The 23,128-nt window shown below is 31.7% G+C and overlaps 1 protein-coding gene across 1 annotated transcript in view; it reads right to left on the reverse strand.

Annotated features, from left to right (window-relative positions):
- Positions 1–563: 563 nt before the first annotated feature.
- Positions 564–23,128, reverse strand: part of LOC106714466 — a 62,096-nt gene continuing 39,531 nt past the window's right edge. Inside the window, exons 2-6 of the mRNA XM_045680611.1 lie at positions 2,519–2,701; positions 2,017–2,204; positions 1,696–1,915; positions 1,277–1,505; positions 564–1,038 (exon numbers count right to left, since the gene is read on the reverse strand). Of these exons, the coding sequence (XP_045536567.1) occupies positions 564–1,038; positions 1,277–1,505; positions 1,696–1,915; positions 2,017–2,204; positions 2,519–2,701 (1,295 nt within the window). The remainder of the gene's footprint in view (positions 1,039–1,276; positions 1,506–1,695; positions 1,916–2,016; positions 2,205–2,518; positions 2,702–23,128) is intronic.

The raw sequence follows: 23,128 nt of genomic DNA on the forward strand, positions 1-23,128 counted from the left end.
ACTGAGGGGCTCTACCTACCCTAACTTAGGGGTGACTAGGCCATAATAAACCACGCTGGTCCTGTGCGGGTTGGTTGACTTCATACATATCATAGAATTTCTTCTCTGATATGTGCAGCATCACAATGTTTTCCTTCATCGTAAGAACGTCGTCGGATAAATGTACATATGTAAATCGAAACAACAAAAAACAAGTGAAATAGAAGAAATTAATTTAATATCATATCTCATTTTGGGAATCTTATTAATAAAAGAACATCAATACAAGTCACACAATTTTATTGTATCATTAAAATTTCAGCCTTGCTTTTATTATTAATTTTATACAATATATACAGCACAGACATCATCAGTCACTCGCACAATATTATAGTTAAATCAAAAATTTGGTACATAAGAGAAAGTAATATTACATCTATTTACAATGATAGCATGAAATACAATGTTATAATACGAAGTATAGAAAAAGATCGAACGTAGATCAACTCAATCATATTTTACATCAACGATCATAACATTCTCAAGTGATTGTCAGTTGAGCTACAATCACTTTTCTCGTACTGTCATTGACGAGTGATACCAAGACTGTTGGCTAACTGCGAACATCTTGCCACCACTTCATCTTGTAGCAAACTAAATGACATAGCTATTAAAATTAATCCAAAAACTAAATACGCACAACAAGCTATCATCTGAATGTATTCATTCTTAGAACTTTCCGTACTATGCTTTGAGGTAAGAAAACTTGTCGGTACAAAATCTCCGAAACCTATAGTCGCTAATGCTATAAAGCAAAAATATGTTGCATCTAGAAAGCTCCAATTTTCCCAGACTGAGAATATAGTTGCACCTACACAAATATATGCGAGTAGTAAGAATAGAACAATTCCCACTGGGATGTGACAGTGCTCGATGCCGTGATTTTGATGTGGCACACTCGTAGATGTACTGCAACTTGGTACTGCACAGCTTTTGACTTTTTGATGTTCCTCATTCCATATTAAAGGCACTCTTGAAGGCGTATCGTGGGGACATATTCTGTAACAATACGCATCAAAGATCATTGATATGCATCAATTTCTAAACACTCAAAAGATGTAGTACAAGTAAATAATTTTGCAAAAGAATATTTTACTACAATGGAGTTGGAACTTGATGTGGTAAGAAAAACAATGATTTTTGTCTTAAGTAATTCTTTCTAAAAACTTTACTACGGTATTTAACCATCTATATTATGTAAACGAGGTAAGTACGACTAATATTTATGTTCACTTACATTTCATCGGCATCTTCTGATTCGTCGACTTCCTCTCGACAGCTGTTCATAATGACGTCTCCGCACTCCTCAGCTATCAGTTGTTCGATAGCGACACCTCGCGGTCTTTGCACTGGACTTCTTCCACGACCTCGGCCAACACCATGAATTGTGGCCATACATTTCATACTGTTCATATTTTTCTTTCGATCTAATGTCTGCGTTTGAAGAGTTCCAGATGAATGAGGTTCTAAAAATGAAATTAATAATATCACGAATCGAAAGACTATAACTATTATAAAAAAAGCTTTAGTCTTGATGTAAAAAGACTATTATGAATGATGGTCTTTCTTAAGTTGATTTGTAAAAATACCATTAAGAGGCACTTTTCTAGATTTACTCTTATTTCTAACATAATAAGTTTACTTTAGTTTACTTACCATCAGATAAGGCACTACGTTTTATGCGACCTAATGTTGCCGCTCTCGGACTTGCAGGCGCTTTCTCAAATACTTGAGAATATTGTCCTTTTTCTCCAGCTCTAGCTTTTACAGTCCCAGCGTATCTATGTGGTCGTGGTGGAAATGAGGTGTATTGATTATTCTGAGCTGGTTGAGGTAACAGACGTTGTTGTTCGTGAAGTTGAAAATGATTTTCCAGCTACAAAAAAAAAAAAGAATTTTTGGACTTTGCTACAATTTCTGGCAATACATAATATAACTATTTATAATAAGAGAAAAGAAGTTATCAATGTTACTTACTTCTCCTTCTTTCCTCCACGTGTTAGGAATTTTATTTTTATTTGTTTTCAACCAGGCTATTCTAGCCAGTCGTGCTAACGAAGCTCCGAGGCCCGCTAAACAGGCTAGTGTTAATGGCACACCGGCTGCTGCGTAAGCTACAGTTGCTGCTCGGCCGGCTGCCGTACGTGGAGACACGTTACCATAACCTGAAAAAAAAAGATAATTTCAATACTGAACCCCAAATCAGTTGTAATTTAAAGTTTATTCTCTTGTTAAAAAAAGAAGTGCCTAAGTTTAATGTGAAACGAGATTTATTTTTTCCAACTCTATATTATGATACATTTGAGTCTTAGGAAGTTTCCACATTCAAGAAGATATTAAGTGTAGAGCTAGATATTTCTTTGATAATACTGGTCATGCAGTAGATTTTGGAAACCACATAATGAACACTTCTCATACGTACGATGATTACTCAGTTTACTTCAGTATTTATTTGTGGAATCAAGTACAGATTTATCACCTATTGTTGTTATAAGAGTGATGCAGTATATCAATGCTCCAGAGAACGTCCACTTATTGTCTATGGTGAGTTCCGGCTGCGTGTCCGCATGCCGCGCGGCCGCAACCACGGACGACTCGAACTTGCGTAGCTGTTCGTGCACCAGCCTTGTCCAGTTGCGCTCGTATAGCACGTTCAGACGTTCTGTAAGAAATTTCATTTTGTTCAATTACAATTTTTTTTCATTTTGAAATAGACTTGAAATAGAATTCATAATTCTCAAGTCACCGTTCATTTGTTTTGTTTCATTCAATTAAAATACTTAATAATAAATAGGTAATTTTTAATCCTTATTTGCTTACAATATATTATTAACTAGCTGTCGCCCGCGACTCCGTCCGCGCGCAGTTAATAAGCTTAAATGACACGTTCGTAGATTTACCATAGCAGCGCCATCTATTGATTACTTACTCAACCCAGTCGAAAGGTATCGACATCTGTTAGAATCATTTGGAGTTAACAGATAATTGTGTCTGTCAAATAATAACAGACAAATAATTAGCAATAAATTAAAATTGCGACTATAATTTGAGATTTAAACTATCCTATCTCTCAAGTTGGATCGAACTGCACATGGTGTGCGAATTTTATTATAATCGGTTAAGTGGTTTAGGAGTCCATTGAGGACAAACATTGTGACACGAGATTTATATATATTAAGATATTATAAATTCAAAAGTAACTGTCTGTCTATCTCGCTTTCACGCCAAAACTACTGAACCGATTTAAATGAAATTTGATGCACAGATAGTCTAGAGCCTGAGAAAGGATACTTTTTGGCTTTTTAATGCGAAAAACATAATTTGTTACTGTTTATTTTATATTAAATAAATATGACATTCAAAGTTTGTAAAACTTTTACCCTCAAGTGGGCAATACAACAATAGGGAATAGGGTATGAAAATTTGTATGGGAATATGTAAAGTTTGTTATGTTACAGTTTATGTGAATGTTTTGTAAGTTTAATGTGTTTTGTTTTAATGTTTTGTAGGTTTAAGTAAAACAATTAGTCTCAATAATTAATATGCTATCCGAAGATAGTATTAAAAAACGAAGTTGCGAGCACAGCTAGTAATAGATATGTAAGATGGGTGTTCATGTAACAATCACGACAGGCCGTTTGCTGCTATTGTGAAAAGTACCCTTTTAATTAACAATCGAGTACATGGTCGATTATGGCTTCTACTGGAAGGAATTAAACTGGCACAATTAGTTCTCGGAGCAATTATTTCTATTTTACTTAAGGTACTATGCTTGGACAAATGACATCTTGAAATAGAATGAATCTGTATAAAAATAAATAATTACTACTAGTTTTTCTACTTTTAGCAAGCATTTTAATTTGTAGCATACTTATATTTTTTCATATTATAACAACGAATTTATTTGATCAATACAATTATGGCAAATAATAAACCAATTTTATGTTCGTATTTCTATAGTATGAAGATATCAAAATATAATGTTTTCGGTTACTGCTATAATATATTAAATTTACACGTGAATGTATTATTCTGACTTAGAAATTATATTGAATATTATAGTTAACAATTAACTTTTGGTTTAGTTTTATCACATTGATGCCTAGATTTTAAATAATTATATATAGGGTAAGAGAAAATCGTATTAGCTCAAACTTATTAATTTTAAACCTATTTGCCTTAATAAATACTGAATAAAACTACTTCAGGTGCTTTAAGATGTTCAAATAAAAATAAAAAAAAACTTAAATTATTCATCAATTGTAACATCCCGTAAATTGCTACGATGCATTTTTCATGAGACAAGAAATATCGGACGCAATAAATTCCCGATTTAAATATTGAAATAGCTTCTAGACAACGTTGTAAATCATTTTCGTATAATTTTTATATCATTCACAAAGATTATTTTTACCGACATTTTGTTGGTTGACTATATAATTTTCTCAAAATTATACATAAAAAACTTTTTCACATCTATATAAAAAAAGTCGTGTTAGTTACACTATTTATAACTCAAGATCGGTAGAACTGATTTAGCTGAAAATTGATGGGGTGGTAGCTTAGAACTAGGAGACGGACATAGGAACTTTTTTATCTTGTGTGCATTTTTTTATTCCGCGCGGACGGAGTCGCGGGTAAAGGCTAGTTACATATAACAACAAACTTTGTTGGTTTATTTATGTTATATATCTGTTATTTTTTTGTTGTACGTACTTATTTATTAACAATGTTAAAATACATAGAAATATAATTTTTTATAAATTCAATTTCAAATTTATAAAACTTTGTATGGTCCAATTATTAATTCATCTAATTTTTTAATACAGATTATAATAATATATAAAAAATTCTTAACCTAATAATTTGTTGTATTTCACACTATAAACGATGTAAATTACTTAAAATGCGAATTATTTAAAATTACAGTTTGACACAGTACAGAAAAACGATTCACAATTCCGAATAAAATCCTATTAAAACCATTAAATTTAATGGGCAGTTTATTTCACATACAATTCAGTTTTTGTTTTAAGCTGGGGCTTATAGTTTGGTTACAGATAATTTTCCAGGTAGATTTGTTAATAATTTTTAAAGGTTAAAGGGATAAACTAGATATAATAGGGATAAAGCTTTAATATTAAATAGTGACATCTCAATCTTAATGTTTGATTACTATACTGTTCTTTTTCTATTTTAGTATCTAATCTATTTATTTTTCATCAAATAACAACAGTCAATTTATTCCTATCTTTTTAGTATATTAATAGTAAGAAGATAATAAGTATATTAAGAATGTATTATTACATTATTTAAGAACGGCTTAACACACGTGTGTTTGTCCGGTGTCGGCACCGACTAATTTCGGACCCGTCGGGGATCCATCTTATTTTATTTTGAGGACTTCGCGGTTGAGGCTCGACCTCGACCTTAAAATAAACACTCGCCTTAAAGATTATTTAAATAAGTCATTATTATGTCTTACGAAAGATTAAACAACATATTATTACTAAAATTTCATCTAGATATATAGATGAATATTTGTCAAGCGATTTGTTATTATCAAGAATAACAAATCTCTTGACAAATCCAAATCGATTTACGAAAGCATTGAAAAGGTTAAGTGATAATAAATCTAGAACGGTATGTGAATTCATGATAGAATATTCGTCGTACTATCGTAGAGTCCTTAAATTCTGTGTGTGAGTTGTGAAGAGTGCTCGATTTAGATCGACTGAGAGTCGGGAATGTCGACTCTTTAACATACAAGTACTTTGAACATAAATCGAATCATACACTCACCCTTGTGAATATAATTTAATATTCATAAACGTTTTAACATATATTTAAGATCGGTATTCTAAAGATCATTTATTCTAAAAATAAATACGTATTTTTGTAATACACAGTAAAGAAACAAACGAGTACTTGAAATGTAAGAAACAAATAGTTGAAGTAAATTTCCATTTTATGTAAAGGTACGTTATTATCAGTTCCTCGAATGATAGTTTTTTTTTTTTTGTTATTCGGTATTCAAAATAGTTCCGTATGCTAGTTTTTAAATTCATACATCGTGACTTACTAAAATTAAAATAGTTGTGAAAGTTTATTATGCAAAATGACGTTTGGATACAGGTTGATACTTCATGTATAGTCTATAAGGTTAACCAAACCCTAAGTGCTTTTGAATAAGTGTTTTTCATTGATGCACAAATAACTATCATACTGTATAGTATGTGTTTTGAAATAAGCGTTATAAAAACATATCATAGAAACGAATGTGAATCCATAATTCAATAAATAAAAGATGCTATTCCAATAATTTAATCAGTGATTCGCAGAAATCATATATTTCTCGGCTCATGAAAAATGCAGCGCAGTTTTACGAAGATTTTCCGATAGCAAACAATTATTTCAATGTTGAAAAACGAATGATTTACTACGGCTTTTTGAACATTTTAATTTGACGTTCCGTTACAAATTATTTGCACAATGTTCAACTTCTTTATTTAAATTTATTAACAGAATACAGTATATTTAAATTAGTAGAATACATAAAATATTACGTGTTTTTTTTTTTAATAAAGGCTTATTATTAATTGTATTTTCCCTTTGCCTAAAATTACATGTAGATTTGAGCTATTTATCGATAGTAGCATGTCAGAATTAAAGCGGAAATTACCTCCGCGTACACTGACTGATTTATAGTGTTCTGTTCCGCGTACATCATACATATGTAATATGTACATCTAACGTTGAACACTAGAATAATATTATAAATGCGAATGTTTAGATGGATAGATGTTTGATTGAAATTGAAATTTGGCATAGATGTAGATCATAATCTGGAAGAACACATAGGCTACTTATTATGTTTTTTCTTATTCCGCGAGCACGGAATCGTGGGTAACAGCTTGTATTCCATAAAATAAGAAGATATAAAAAATAAGAATAACGTTAAGACATTCTTTTAATTTGGTATTATTCCCGGAGTGTCATAGTGGCCAGTAATTTTTTTTTCACATTATCGTTACATTTGTAATTAAAAAATGGAATACAAAACTTCTCTAAAATGTTTCATATAAACCAATTCACAAACAAGAACAAGGTTTTTTTTTTATAAAAAAAGGCATTTGTATAATATTAGTAGCCTTTGTATGCAATACTTTTTTATATTTTTGGAAGTAAGGAAGATTAACAGTGTCAGTGAATTAATGACCTCCCCCTGTCTACGGCAGATCCCTTGACTAATGCCTAAAATTTGTTCTCTGTACTCACACACCGGAAGATGGGAATAAACTGATAGTTAACAAAATCAACACAATATTTTTCTCTTACTTTTCACAACGAATATAACCCAACGAAATAACGTTCATCCGGACGCTTAAGTATTTTCATCCTAAGCCAGTAAGCCATTTTAGCACCGTTTATTTACTGTATGTCACATAATGGTAATTTAGATAAAATAAAGTAGCGTCGTACTACGTACACAAACGAGCGGCCAGCCATCCTATGAAATGTATGTAGCTTTTATGCTCAAGTCGTGGAATGTTTATCCGCGTACTCACGTTCCCACTGTCGTAATACATGTATCATAACTGATAAATAAATAAACATCTGTGTTGTTGTAATTCAAAATAACTCTAAAAGTGTTGATCTGATGCACTACAATTACAATTACAATTACAAAATTTTTATACAATATATCATATATCATTACAATTACACTACAAATATGTTATCACACATCTCTGCTATTCAACACAGATATCATTCAAACATCCATCCATTCATACATTCATCCATCCATCTAAGCATTCGCATTTATAATATTCGTAGGATTTGTCAATTTGTAAAAAAGTGTTTAAATCCCAGTAGTCTACAATCAAAATATATTTGTATTCTTCCTGTAAGGAAATCGCTATCTATATAATACATTAATATATACAACATTTAAATGAACAAAATCGATTACATTAGGTACTTGTTTTGTTTATAAAAATTGTTTATTTTATATAACTTAAATTATTCATCTATAAAAAGAGTAAACTCTTCTCCATTTTAATATTTTTAATACAAAATTATACTGAATAATGTAAGATGATATTTTTCCCTTATTATGCAGTATAGGAGCTTTTAGAAAATCTATTCAAGTATGTTTAGTTCGCGCAAACATTTGTTCCCGTTGCGCTGTCTGCTTTTCCAATACTCTTGGAAATTATGAACAGCAATTGTTGATATTATCTTGTACAACAAAGTTTATATGCATTTTTATCTAAACATGTATTAGAAACTAAATATAACGTTTCTATAAGTTCTTGATAGAATTAGTTCTTTTCCGACGTTCTTACGTTGAAGGAAAACATCGTGATGCAACCTGCATATATCTGAGAAGAAATTCAAAGACACGTGTGAAGTCAACCAACCCGCACTTGGTCAGCGTGGTTGACTATGGCCTAGTTACCCCTAACTTAGGGTAGGCTCTGAGCCACTCGGTGGGGACGTATAGTGAGCTGATGATGACTCCATTTCACAACAGAACTCATTCGTATGGATACACTTTTTCTAATATTTACGGTCTGTCTACTCAGTCTAACTTTATAAAGTCTAATAACTTTAGATGCAGTACTATACTATATCGCAAATTGTTAACTAATGAAGTTCAAATTGTTAGATACGAAAGTATACGTTTTTGCATTTATCGGGATAGGGAAGATTAACAGTGTCAGTTTATTAATGACCTCCCCCTGTCCACAGCAGGCTCTTGACTAATGTTTAAAATTTGTTCACTTCACTGTACTCGATGACGATAATAGATAAACAGATTTTCCATATTTAAAAAAACCTATTTCACTCACGTATGAATATTCAGTATGGTAAAGATTATACGATTTAAAACAGTAAAATCTCCAAAAAGTAATCATAAGGGTCAGTTAAAACAGAGCAGATTTTTATAGCAAATAAAATTGATAATTATGCGATTGAAACAAGGCTTAAATTTACTTTTCAAGTGTTGTTACTGATCTTGATAAGGAAAGACGTGTAAAGTAATATTAAACCTTGTTACTATCATATAAAGATCAATTTTATTTGCGTTAAATGTTTACTTTCAGCTACGGTTTATCTGAACGGAACCTGATTCGTTATTATAAGGTGGTTAAATAACACTATCATATGAAAAGGTTACTCCATAAGTTATTATTAGTAAAACTTCTTTCGCGGGAAACTGATTATGTGCATAACATAAAAAAAACTTTTCTTGGTTATTGTAACTCTGTTGAGTTAATTGATAGTTCATTAGAAGAGAAATCAAAACTGAATATTATTCGTTAAAATTGAGAATAAGACGGTCTATAAGTGTACAGTTTTAAGGAATAAAAGGGCTAAAATCTTAACATTAAACACTAAACCTTATCAAAGTCTCACAAAGGACAAACAAGGAACTTTTAAACAAAGAAAGCTGTTCACTAACTGTACAGACAAACTCAGATTGATTCTACATCCGATAACGTTTATTTTTCTTTCAATAAACATAAAAGTACAGCTAGAAAACTAAGTTAAATGACGTACTTTAATAATTTAATTTAATTTCGCAAAAAAATTAAACGTTTCATTGTCTGTTTTTTTTTTGTTTAGTGATTTAAAATCGATTTTGTCAGTACAATTTAATTTAATTTTTGTAATTAAGTTATAGTCTAATAAATCGAATCTATGTTCACGCAATAAACCGAACATGAAATGCAAAATATCATTTGGCTGACCTATCGAATATCAAATAATGATTTATTTGCTGACGCTAGCTAAACTCTGCTGCGTAGAAAAGCGATTTACGTAAATTTATTGCTCAGTATGAACATATCGTATTCCGCTGTTACCTCGGTTCCTTTTGTAGAATATTAACGCGATCCTTGTCATTAGTTTATATTCTTACAAGAAATACAGATTATACTTACCCTTTGGAACTACCATTTAGATTTTTTTTATATATTTAGGTGGTAAACGAGCTAGCGGCCACCTCCCGATTCCCGAAATAATGAAGCAACCGCTGCCCATAGACATCCGCAATTATATGGACGGAAAAGGAGACGCACAGAAAGAGAATATTTCCCCTTTCTATGTGTCCCCTCCTGCGGTAAGTCCCCTTCCCATCCTAACTCAACCTAAGTAATCAGTCTAAACTGCTATTCGCAATATAAATGTACCAAAACATATCGTCATCCCTCCATACCTCTTTGCAGAACAGAGATGAGTTATTATTGTAATAGATGTTTCAACACTGAAAACTCACGATCAACTTGTTTATCAAACACTAAATTGTTATATTGCATGTAGCAAACGTTTCCGCGTTTACAAATGATGTCTACTTAAATAATCGCATGTCTTTATTCAAACTTATCGCCATTAATTTAATATTCATAACTAATTCTCTTAATTTATATCAATCATCATATTTTAAACAGTCAGAAGAATTTTAATTTTTGAGAAAGGCGTAAAGTTTTTCTACGTATTTTCATTGTAGAATTACACATCTAAAGTAACAATATATATTTTTTGACAATTATGCTAATAACGATTGTGAATTTATTATAAACTTTTAGACAAAGAATATATCACGTCACCTTAAATGTGGTGTTCTAATAATATTATGGAATCAAAGCTTTAGATGTAACAAAATGTTGAATCAATTGACTTGGAGAAACCGAAAAGGTCGAATAACTTAACACGGGACCCTTACAATCTGATCTTACAATTCATGTTGTTTTCTTATAATTGGATGTAATTCAATTTACCTTTCCTTGCTCGAAGGCTTTACAAATGGTATTTTATATTAAGAGTTGTGTTGTTGCATTTAAGAGTTGCAAATAATAATTGAGGGCAAAAAAGGTTCGTGTTAAAATAAAATAAAAGATTACTGTAAACTTTAAATCAAAGTGATGACAAATAGTATTACAATTTTAACAAAACAAATCTATTCCTCTCATTCGTTCTAACAATGCTATTTGCTTACATAACGTTTAACATATCCGAGTCCCAAACGCGAATCAGACCTGACTGTACCTAGCCGAGTCTATCTTAAATTAAATGGAAAAGATAACATCTTTCGATTTAAAAAAGGTCCAGTCAATTTCAGTAAAAAGGTGTTCCAAATGGAACAACGATGTTTTCTTTTCAAATTGAATGGAATTGAGTTAGGCCTCATAGAATACTTTATAAGCTCGCAGCAAATGTGTTGTGTGTTTAGACTGCAATGTCTACGTATAAAGTTGTGAGTTTTGTTTAAACCAAAATAACTAAATGTATACGGATATTGATTATCTTTGAAGCGATTTGTTTATGAAAATTTCTTATAAAAAACCAAATAAGCAGCAACCACCCTTAGCATGGGTTTCTGAGACCAGTCTCCATTTATAACATACTAGCTTTTACCCGCGACTCCGTTCGCGCGGAATAAAATTTGTGGTCATCCTATTCGGTTTAGTGTGCTATAAAACTTGCTTATTCCGGCGCTTGACTAGACCGAACCGAAATCTACACCAAGTTCGATTCCCGCCTTGTACCAAAATGCCTTTTTTTTTTAATAAGAGAAGGGGGCAAACGAGCGGCGCGAACACCGTAGTGATCATCGACGCCCATGGACATCCGCAACACTACGAGAATTGCAGATGCGTTGCCGGTTTACGGCCTACAAGGTTTACACCGTCATTCAAAATCTGACATGTGTGGCTTGAATTAAATCCTCAGTATATCAGATCTAGACTAATGATATTATTATAACAGAAGCTTAAAACGTAAGATTATTTTGCTCAAATCACATAAAATGACAGCTATTTTATTAAGCTTCAAAGCAAGCTGAGGGGGATCCTTGGAATTGAGTGTCATTACAATCTAAAAGATAAGATGAAACAGTCGTAAACTTCTGGAAAAAAAACGACTAAAGAATAATAGCCGTCCTAAATGCACCGTAAACTTTTAAGTGTTAATGATATTGTCTTTAGAAACATTTAGGTTCCCTGATTTGAATGAAAGAATATCGTAAAAAGTATTGGAAATATAAATCTTGAAAAGTTATTGTTAAGCTTATGTAAAAATTTTATCTTTTTTTAATTTATTTAAAACAAATATAAAATACACATTATTCATTTTTGCGATTCAATGCAATAGTAGTGTATATGGCAGAAATCTTAAAGAGGACAGTGAATACAACTAGAATTCGAAGAAAATAAGAAGTTGTAACAAACCTATTTGAATGACTTTACTTTATAATGCTTTTATTAAAAACAGACATGTTTGTTTGATCATTTAAAACACTATAACTTCACTGTGTAAATATAACTTCATTTATCCATTAAATTTGACTATGGACATTAACATTACTATCTTACTAATATTATAAATACGAATGTTTTGATGGATGGATGTTTGTTTAGAGGTATCACCGGAACGGCTCAACGAATCTTGATGAAATTTGATACAGATGTAGAACATAGTCTGGAAGAACACATAGGCAACTTATTTCCTTTTTTTCTAATTCCGCGTGAACGGAGTCGCGAGCGACAGCTAGTAATTTATATGTCTGAAGTAAATAAATTAAACATTATGCGACCTACAAATCAACTCGCACAAGCCACGCGTGTACAAAATAACGATGATTACTAAGTCACGTGACGTCATTAATTTGGAACTAACCTCTTTATAAAGTATCATGTTTGACCCCAAAAAGATGCGGTGAATGTTTGTAGAACGTGACATGGGTACAAAAGTATGTAAAAGATATCCTTAATTAATCAGTGCTTGTTTTATTTGATAAAAATGAACTAGCGACGTAAGATATGGAAGTATAAATTTGGCTTCATAGAAGTAAGCTTTATTTTAATTGACTTAATTAATAGTAATTCAGTGTTAAATAATCATAAGATGCTAGAATTCATTTATTACGACAGCGCTGTTGAAAAATAAATAAAAGAAGGAGTTAGTACTAAAAAATAAAACCAATATTTTTATTTCTCCACAGAGAGTCGGTATAGTGAGAACTGCTCTTCCCTACATATCTATTTGTCGTCAGATGTGAATTCACTCTCTTCTTACAAAATATCTAGTTTCACACAATCCGTACAACATACATTTACCTATATTTCATAATAAAATGACTTTTGGAGTGTTCGATATTAAAAGTCTCTATTAGGTAAAAAAAAAGTATCGTATAGTTAGATTACTGGACACTCCGTGTAATAGGGTCGCCGCAACCTTCCAACCGTAATTTGTTGAGCTCAAAGCCATTTTATAAAATAAAAAAATGTTTATAAGCTTTCACCCTTCAAAGGGAATGTTGGCTTAAATCAAAAGATCGCCTGTTATAACAATATTTAAATATTTAATTTCGATAAAAGCTGAAATCATTAAAGTTTACGGAGTAAAAAAATAATGAATTTATACATGTTTTGTATGTTGCTAATAAGACTTAATCTGTAAAAGAAATTATTGGAGCTTTTTATAAGTAAAAAAGTTTAAAAATAATTACGATAATAGCACGACAATATTGGTCGTAAAGAAGATAATTTGTTTGTAAAAAGAGTGAAGAATTCTCCTAAAATTCAATATTCATCTTACTAATTTTATAAATACGAATGTTTAGATGGATGGACGGATGTTTGTAAAGGGTATCTTAAATTCAGCTCAACCGATCTTGTTGAAATTTAGCTTATATGTAGAACATAATCTGTATGAACACAGGATACTAATTAAGTTTTTTTTTAATTGTCGCGGAAAGAGTCACGGACGAAAGCTAGGAAAGCATAACAACATGTACATATTACAGAATATTGAATGAAATTTTAGGTACGCGTAAAATTTGATTGAAAAAGTACGTCATGAAAAGATCAATTTATCAATTCTCAATCGCACAAATTATTCGTTCGATTGGATTATTAAATTATTATTTCAAGTAACAAAACGTTGAATTTGTACACAAATTAAATTTCGTTGACAAACGCCATTGATTGTTGCAAAAGTTTTCACCAGGAAGAGTTGCAAATAAATTAATGCCATTTAATAACGAATTGAGATGTAACAGAAGGTATTATTCAAATCAATGACCTTGGGGTCTACAAAAGAACCGAAGTGAGTATGAAGACGGGAAACAAAAATAATGATTCACAGGTTCAAGAATAAAAGTTGCAGCAGTAGTTTCAACAAAACCAGTAAATTTTTAATGGAGTTAATAATATTGAAATAATGAATTGTTCCGCATTTTAAAACCCCTATCTTACCGAGATATAATTACAATTTGATATTCAAATAGGCGGTTTGGTCACCATAATATTTTCATTCTGAATGTGACTCAATCCTTTCTCGCATATGTTAAGTGGTCGAGAGATAACGCCTAACTTTATGTTAAATAATTTCAAAGTACCTTCAGAATGGATGAATTAACATGAGGGATTAAAGAAACAATCCTACCTTCGTATATTGTTTTAGTTAATTCTAATCTCTACAGTTGGTTGAACTTCACAAAGGTAAAAGTAAAAACAAAGCCGCCAAAAGGTTTCATGTATAATTTAATGTTACCTTAGCGAGGTATTTAGCATACCGCACCCATTGTTATGTGAGTTTATATTTTAATTAAACCTTCAAAAAATAATCATAAGTTATATTTAATTAAATAAGGGTATTTGACGATTCCTTACGTACTATACGTTTCAAATATAAATTTTCCTGTCAATGACCTCGATTCGACCGTAGCTTCTAATCTTATTTAACAAAAATAATAAACTAATACAACGCCCAATTCGGTAATAATAACGAAGTAACAACCCTAACCGAGGCTCCTGAGGGAGCCCTCGAGCCTAGATATTCTTAAACGAGGTTTAGGCTAAGCGCCATCTGCACCCGGCCACCTTAAGTCCGGTGAAACTGTAAATGCCTCTTTAAGGCAAACAGTGACTACTCAGTCACAAAAAAAGTAAGTTAGCTTTTGAGGAAAGTAACAATTTATTGAATTGAAAAATTTAAATTTATCTGCACATCGGAAGTCTATAAAATGTAGGAGGGAATGTTCTCCACTATTTCTATTTTTAATGAAGGATTTTTAACGTGTCTATTGCTCTTATTCTCATATTCGGAAGTTGGATGTTTCCATATATTCCGGGAAATTTTTGCAGATAGATTTAAAAATTGGATTTGCACTAATTAAAAATGATTGGACTCCAATATTTAACTAACTAGTATTAAAAAAAGAAAACGTATGAAAATGTAAATACAGATATACCTAAATGAAAAAAGAATCTATCAAGTTATATCTTTGAATATTAATAACAATATATCTGAATAGAAAACATAAATTAATTCAGTAACAAATATATTTGATACTTTTACCACATTGGATTTTAAATAATGAGGTTTAAAAACCCTAGACATATCCATTATTTATTCAAACCTGTCACTTAAAAGTAAAAAAGTATTTCTTTTCATATACTATTTAGTGGCAAACGAGATTGCGGCCACCTGATTTCGCCTAAATAGCGAATCCGCAATTGAAAATTCGTTGCCTACCTTTAATTGACGCAAAAGGCACCCTCTTCCTTGAAATCCATCACCCCTACCATCATTTCTGTATAAGAAAAGTATGGAAAGGAAAGAGGACCAAAATTAGGGGTCGTGCATAGCCATTGAAATATAAAACAACGTAAACACAGCTGCAACAAACAAAACAAATACCTTTGTTTTGTCGTATTGTGTTTTTCGGCATTCGTAGGTCGGAACACTCAGCCAGTGTCTCTATATAGAGTATGTATGTCAAGCATACTTCACACTTTCATGTGTTCAAACTGGTCGTTTTGTTTAGGAAATCCGTTTGGATCATACAACTTGCAGATCACTAGTATGTTCCGTGCGGTATATGTTGGTAGATTATAATTTCTGAAACAGTCGGCCCGATTTTCACGGGAACGTAGTTGAAGCACACGGGTATATTATAGTCTCCTTGTTTCTAAAATTCCGCGTTGACGAAGTCACTGGCGACCGTTAGTAGGATACATAATAATAAGGCTATAAATGAAACTACGACATCACTTTTTAAAAGTTTCTAACGTTTCTTTTCTTACTAACGATCCAAAATGTTTGACAAATTTGTTTGATCGAGGTTTTACAAAATTGTCAAACAAAGCCGTACACAACGAATAATTACGTTATATTTTTAGGAAACGCTTTATAACAATGGTCTTGTACAAAAATGACTATAGTTTTTCGAAATTCAAATTCGCTCCTCGGTTAAATTCGACTAAAAATTAAATTAAGACTTGTGCAAATAAACTTCTTAATTAAACAACTATCAACGTAATTACAGATCGAGAAAATATGAATAAAAATACAAAAGTAAATAGGACAATATTTTATTGTATCCCTTCTCGTTTAAATATAAATGCAGTATATAAACGTCAAGTACAATTAATTACGAACGGCAGATCTACGAAACAACTATCTATATATTCCGGGAGATACATAATGATGGTTGGATTAGCGTTCAAATGAATTGACATCCTGATTTATTTCTCTCTACAGATAAAGCGGTTAATAATAATATTACCAGTGATTACTAATGTACCAAAAACAACAACAGTTATTTTGAAATAGTCCATAATCTGATACTGGAAAATTCCGTTGCAGACAAATTGTGAGTCAGTGAGATTAACAAGCTCGAAGTCGCATAATTAACTCAACACCCACGGGACGGTAAATCTCAACGACAAACGAATGAATCAGCACTGCAAGCCAAAAAAAATACGTTGAACTAGTAGTATTCATTAATGTAAACAACTTCACTAATTGTACTACCACGATATGCCATCTAGTGATAGAAACATTAATTAATAGTCAAACTATTGAAATTAACTTTATAACCTTTGGTTTCTGAGACCAAAATCTATGTTTTTTATATCAAAAGGTGGCAAATGAGCTAAGTGCCACGTGAATTTGCCGAAATAGCGAGGTGACCGTTGTCCATAGACATCCTCAAATTCAGATGCGTTGCCTACCTTAACTCATCGGAAAAAGGGGACGCACAGAAAGAGGATATTTCTCCTTCCTATGCGATCCCTCTTCCGCCAAATCTACTTCCCCTTCCCCCCTTTCCTAATAATAAAAGGATGGGAAGGGAAAGAGGACTAGACCTCCGGCACCACACTTATCATACGAAACGCGGAATTGCTTTCACTTCACGCTTGTCTTGTGTGTGGTCGTGGTATTGTTATTGCAGGATCTACTAATGTTTAAAATTATCGTATCATTATCTTTGACAAAACAGAGATTTCAATATATGTTAAATGGGGATTTTGGTCTCAGAAACCGACGATAAGAGATCTACCGAAATAGATCGTTCATACGATACCCTAAACTATGGAATACAGAATTAACAAGTCATATACAACACTAATATTCTAAGCCTTAAGAAATTAATACAGCCTTAATACAAACTTCTGAAGAAAATAATATGTAAAGATTAGATAAATAAAACATCATAATTCATAATGCTTTAGTTTTCTTCTGTAGTCATTTGTTTTTTTTATATTTACTATACTTTCTCGTTACTGTTGACCTCTTCTGATATCTTCACTAACTTTTTCATCACAACTTTATGCGTAAAAAACTCAGTTATCCTGAGAGAGATGAATAAACTTTTATCAAGCTTAAGCCTCTATTCAACTAAAACTACTGAACATACAAATTGCAAATGGAATGGCTTAGTTCAATAGTATACTAACAATGTCTCAGAATAAATTTAGCGAAAATTTATATGAAAATTTATGCATAATTTTTGCGTTGTCGTACTTAAAACATAGCGCAAGGTCGACGCAGTGGATACTAGAAATAGAAGGGGCCAAGGCCGGGCTGGCTTGAGAGTGCTACTGACTTGCATGTGAGGAATTAGACGAGTCCGAGAAGTTTCTTTTAAAACACTCCGCCTTATGACAAGGAATACTAAGACAGGTGTAATACTTTGAGCTGTTGGAGAATACAAAATTGTAAAGCGGTAATCCCTTTACTTATTATACTGTCGCTTTTGTAACAAAGTATATAATTATGAAGAGTTTGGGAGATTTTCTTTGAATCATGCTGGTTATTCTTGTAATTACGAGAATTCTCTTGAAGCGGAATCTCTTGAAGGGGAATATAGACTTTTTTTTAAACAAATATTGACATATGTGGATACAAACACCAGGCTATTGATATACCTAGATACGATCCAACTTGGAAATTAAGTTAACATAGAAATATCAAATTATATGAAGTTTTTAGTTAATTTGTGCGAATTGTGGGATAAAATATATTAAACAAGTGTAGCTAATGTCATGTTTGAAATAGACTGTACAGCTTTGCCAAAAATATTTTGGAACTTGCTGTCGCCCGCAACTCCATCGGTGCGGAATTAAAAAAAAAAAATTAATAGTAGTGTATGTGTTCTTCCAGACTATGCTCTATATCTGTGCCAAAATTCATCAATATCCGTTAAGCCATTCCAGAGATACCTTGTTACAAATATCCATCCATCCAAATAACCTTTTACATTTAAAGTAATGGGCAGCTTGTCCTTTGTTAACGGTTTGGAACGAAACAAGGTAAAGATTCAGCAAAACGACGAGACGAATACTTTCAAACAGCAATTTTTATGCCAAAGTATGAGTTTGATAAACCACCAAATCGTATTCGACTTGCAATTTTGTATGTAGGGCGCATAGTTGATATTTGGTATATCCTACGCTTGCATGGGCTTCTGGCGCATCGCCAAACTCAAAGGCCTGTTCTGAACTGAACGTTACAAATAGCTGCCTGACTCTCATTTAGGTCGTAATAATATTTTATACAAGAAAACGGTTGCCTTTTTAGTCCAAATATATTACGATCCATCCAATCATATAGTTATTGAAGAAAAAGTGGTACGTTACAACTCTATCGAATTGATGTAAGTTTAAAGTACGTTAGTGGGAATACATTTATAATAAAATTAATTTAATAATTCAAAAATCATTTGAAGTCAAATAGAGTGGTTCATATTATGGCATAATTTAATTTAATTACTAAACTATTCATAAGTTATTACGGTTTCGTTTAAAACTATATTTAAAAAAAAAATTAGTTGATTTTTTATCTATATTAATAAACAAGTATAAGTACAAAAAAAAATAACTTGCCGTTATAACAACGCAGTTACAACGCATCTAAATAAAAATTTCACTGAAATAAAAATGTTTTACTGCTTTTTAACGACCATATATTCTATTATAAAAATTGGTAACAAAACAACATAAAACTGCTTAATCACATTAATGTTGATAACGTGAGTTTCCACAACCAAAACACCCGTATAAAACATATCAGTTATTTTATTGACAACAATCCAGGTTAAGACTAAGCGCCATTTGCGCCTGGACACCTCAAGCCCAACAGTGACCTTTTTGGCACAAAAATATTGAAAAAAAATTAATTACTTTTTTTTGGTACAAATATTTCAGTCATGTGCAGCTTTTTTCAAAAATAAAATCCTGCAATAATTTGTATACAAAAACTTCAACTTTGTTAGGACCTCACAGGATTTTAATTTACTAAACTAACAATTGCAGCTTCGAAAATGAACTTTATCATTTCTATTGTGCTAGATTTCTAATTGTTCTCTTAGCTAAAGCATTTTAATGACTTCCCCAATTTTCAAACGGGACGGGTTGTTTTGAAATGATTTTGCTGAGCTCTTCATTGAAAATACATTATTTTTTATTTCCTACTGAGCACGACATTTTGTATAGCTTAAAAAAATTATAGTTTTAAAAATAATAAATGGACCCCAAAATGTCGCATATTATAATTGTGAACTTTTTGTGAAAATTTATTTTTGCGTCTAGATTCAACAGACAGTGATTGCAGAATAACAAAAAAAAAACAAATGCCTAACATTTAACTACAGAAACTAAGTCAGAATTATTTGAAATATGCATTTAATTACTTTTGTACTAATTGTAGATTTATGGGCATTGTTAAAATGTCATAATAAAGCAATATAATTTAACAGATAAGACAGCGTTACAAATTAGACAATTTCATTGTAATTATTACAATAGTAATCGACGATACACTTCAAGTGTTTATCCTTTTATTTAAATCACAATAATGTTTAAAACTTTATTTCTACTGCTAGTACCAAGTGCGTTAGTTAACGCGTGTTATACAAAACAAATAACAATCCTCTCAGATTTCTCCAATGAAGATGACATCAATTTCTTTAAATCAACTTTACCATGGATTGTGGATAACATCGGAAACGTGTTGAAGATTCGTTATCACTTCAAAGACAGTGATGGTGCAAAAGAATGTGTTCTAGAACAAATGAAAGGTAACACCTATTTTCAAGTATCTTTTCTAAGTAAAATAGCTCAAGGTATGCCAACGAGAGATGCTGTTGGCAGTTGTAAAATCAATGATCGTAAATTACAACAATGTTTAAAAAGAAAAGTCAGAAATTTTATTAAAAAGGCTAATAGAGAATTCTCCAAACTAAAATCCGAAACAACACCCGTTATTCTTCTGTCTGGAAAGAAAGAAATCAGTGGAAACGATCCAGAAATTGTTTTAAAGAGTATTTGTATATTGTTCGGAAGAAATCAACCTTTCGGTTGTTTAAACCCAAAAGACTTTCCTACATCAACTAAACAAAATAATAATCCAACAATTCCTGCAGAATCTACAGTAAATGTTGAAACAAATATTACAACGGAAACTAGGAGCAATATAGAAACAACTGTTACAGAAGCAAAAACTGCAGGAATATCTGTTACTGAAGCAGCCAAGACAATTGTTACTGATGCGACAAGTGTTGAAACAACACCTACTACTACAACAACTGTATCCGATAAAAATTAAAAAAAAGAAAAACTTCTAACCGTTATTTTCATATTAAATAACCCAGTAATTATATATCAATATATTAATCAAACATTTCAAATGGATAAAAGTGACAAAAATTATATCATTTAAAGGGCGCTTGATTTTGTTAAAATTACATAAATCTGAGAAGTGTTTCAGTATGTCAGTTTTTGTTGGGGACAAAAATAATAATTCAAAACAAAAAAAAATCGCTTACGCCTTACTGAAACTTACTCCTTCCAAACTGGTAGTGATAAATTACGGTAATTTTGTATATTAAAGGCAAGTTATTTCGCAACCTTCCACTCTGAAATATCAAACTGTAAAATTTTAACTAAAATAGAGTGCATGTACACACAACACGATAGCTAATTTTCATCCAAGATTTAACTACGGAAAGTACTCATTTTGATATCAGCAAGAATAAACGTTTAGACGAAACCACTTTCCAATGATGCTCTAATTCATATTTGTTCATTCAACGAAAGTACACACAAGCATATTCATATTCAGTTTAGAAAAGCTGTTACTTCTATTTGCTTTAAAAATTCTTTCAAAACACTAACATAATGTTTAAACACACATAACAGCTTCCTCCTTTTCCTATACCCGTTAAAATGACGTTAAACGTAACATCATAAATAAATAATAAAAAACAGCGTTCAGTCAGTTCACGTTTTTTTTCAATACAGTTACAAAGTTTAAGGGTACTTACAGGAAATGCCCACGTTTTATTTGTTAGAAATACACTGCGGCCATTAAATAAAAAAGATATAAAAATTCGAAGAGCTCGCTTTTTACTACATTATTTTACGGTTTGCTTTACACAAGTGATACTGTTGGCGGATATCCTTTTCGGATCCGAGAAAAGGAAATCTATCCGTGCGTAAATTTGTTCACATTTTTTTAATCGGATCGACTGCTTAATAAGTTTATTTTTTCTACATTTTAGATACACTATCAGTCCTTCTGACCCATTCTTGTTTTAATTATTTTAATTATTTGACGCCATAAATTAATTGATATAAAAAGATCGGGTATACATATTTAAAGCAATTACAAGCAATCAAAACCGTTAATAGAATTTATACTAAGTACAAAAGCGTTTTAGCTCTGATGTCATAATGTTATGTACATTTCAAAAGAGCTTGACTGTGTTTTTTTAACTAACCTGATATTTCTTCTTAACCATGTGGGTTTTAATGAAAACAATATTTAAATCAGTAAGAATAATAATTAAATTTACATACCATCCTAAACAAGCAAGCTCATTGCGCGAACTAGTTCTTTTAATTATGAAAATGACATGAGACCTAATAAAATATTGTTATTTTTTAAAGTTGCAATTAATAACATTCCTACAATTAAAAGTTGCGTTCAAAAACTCATCGTAATTATGTGTTCAGCGCTACTTTTTGAAAGGCTTTCATGATGAGAACACGCCGCGAACTCGATCAGCATTTTTCGATTTGCCCCTTTGACCTTCTCTTATTTTTAATTTACATCCGACGTTGAAGCAAATTTAAATTATAATTACTCGATAAATTAATGTGTTACGTTCGAGTTTATCAACAGACGGTTATCAAATATATTTTATTCATGACATGCCATAAGGAATAATATTATAATTTTATGATAAAGCGTCACTCTATAATTATTAATAAATATTTCATCATCAGGTCATTATACTTCCCCATTGAGATGCTCGGTGCCTTCGCTAAGTAAGGGGTGAATAGGACATAGTCAACCACACTGGCCCAGTGCGGATTGGTGACGTTACACATATTTGGTGCCGAATGCCTAATTTTAGTCCTCTTTCCCTTCCCACCCTTTTCGTATTAGGAAAGGATGGGAAGGGAAAGTGGATTTGGCGGAAGAGGGGACGCATCGGAAGGGCAAATGTCCGCTTTCTGTGCGTCCCCATCTCCGTTGATTAAAGGTGGGCAACGCATCTGCATTTGTGGATATGTATGGATAACAGTGTTTGCCACCTTTTGATATGAAAAAACTTAGAATTTCTTGACAGATATATGCAGGTTACATCACGATGTTTTCCTTCAGCGTAAGAACGTTTGGTGCTTAACCCCCGAGCCTTCGACGCTCCAATATTACAAGATAATTAATAAAGATGTAAATATTAATTTAGAAAAGGTTTTTAGTCATATACAAAGTTATTTCTTCG

The sequence above is a fragment of the Papilio machaon genome, chromosome 13, assembly GCF_912999745.1.
Source record: "Papilio machaon chromosome 13, ilPapMach1.1, whole genome shotgun sequence".
Lineage (NCBI taxonomy): Eukaryota > Metazoa > Arthropoda > Insecta > Lepidoptera > Papilionidae > Papilio > Papilio machaon.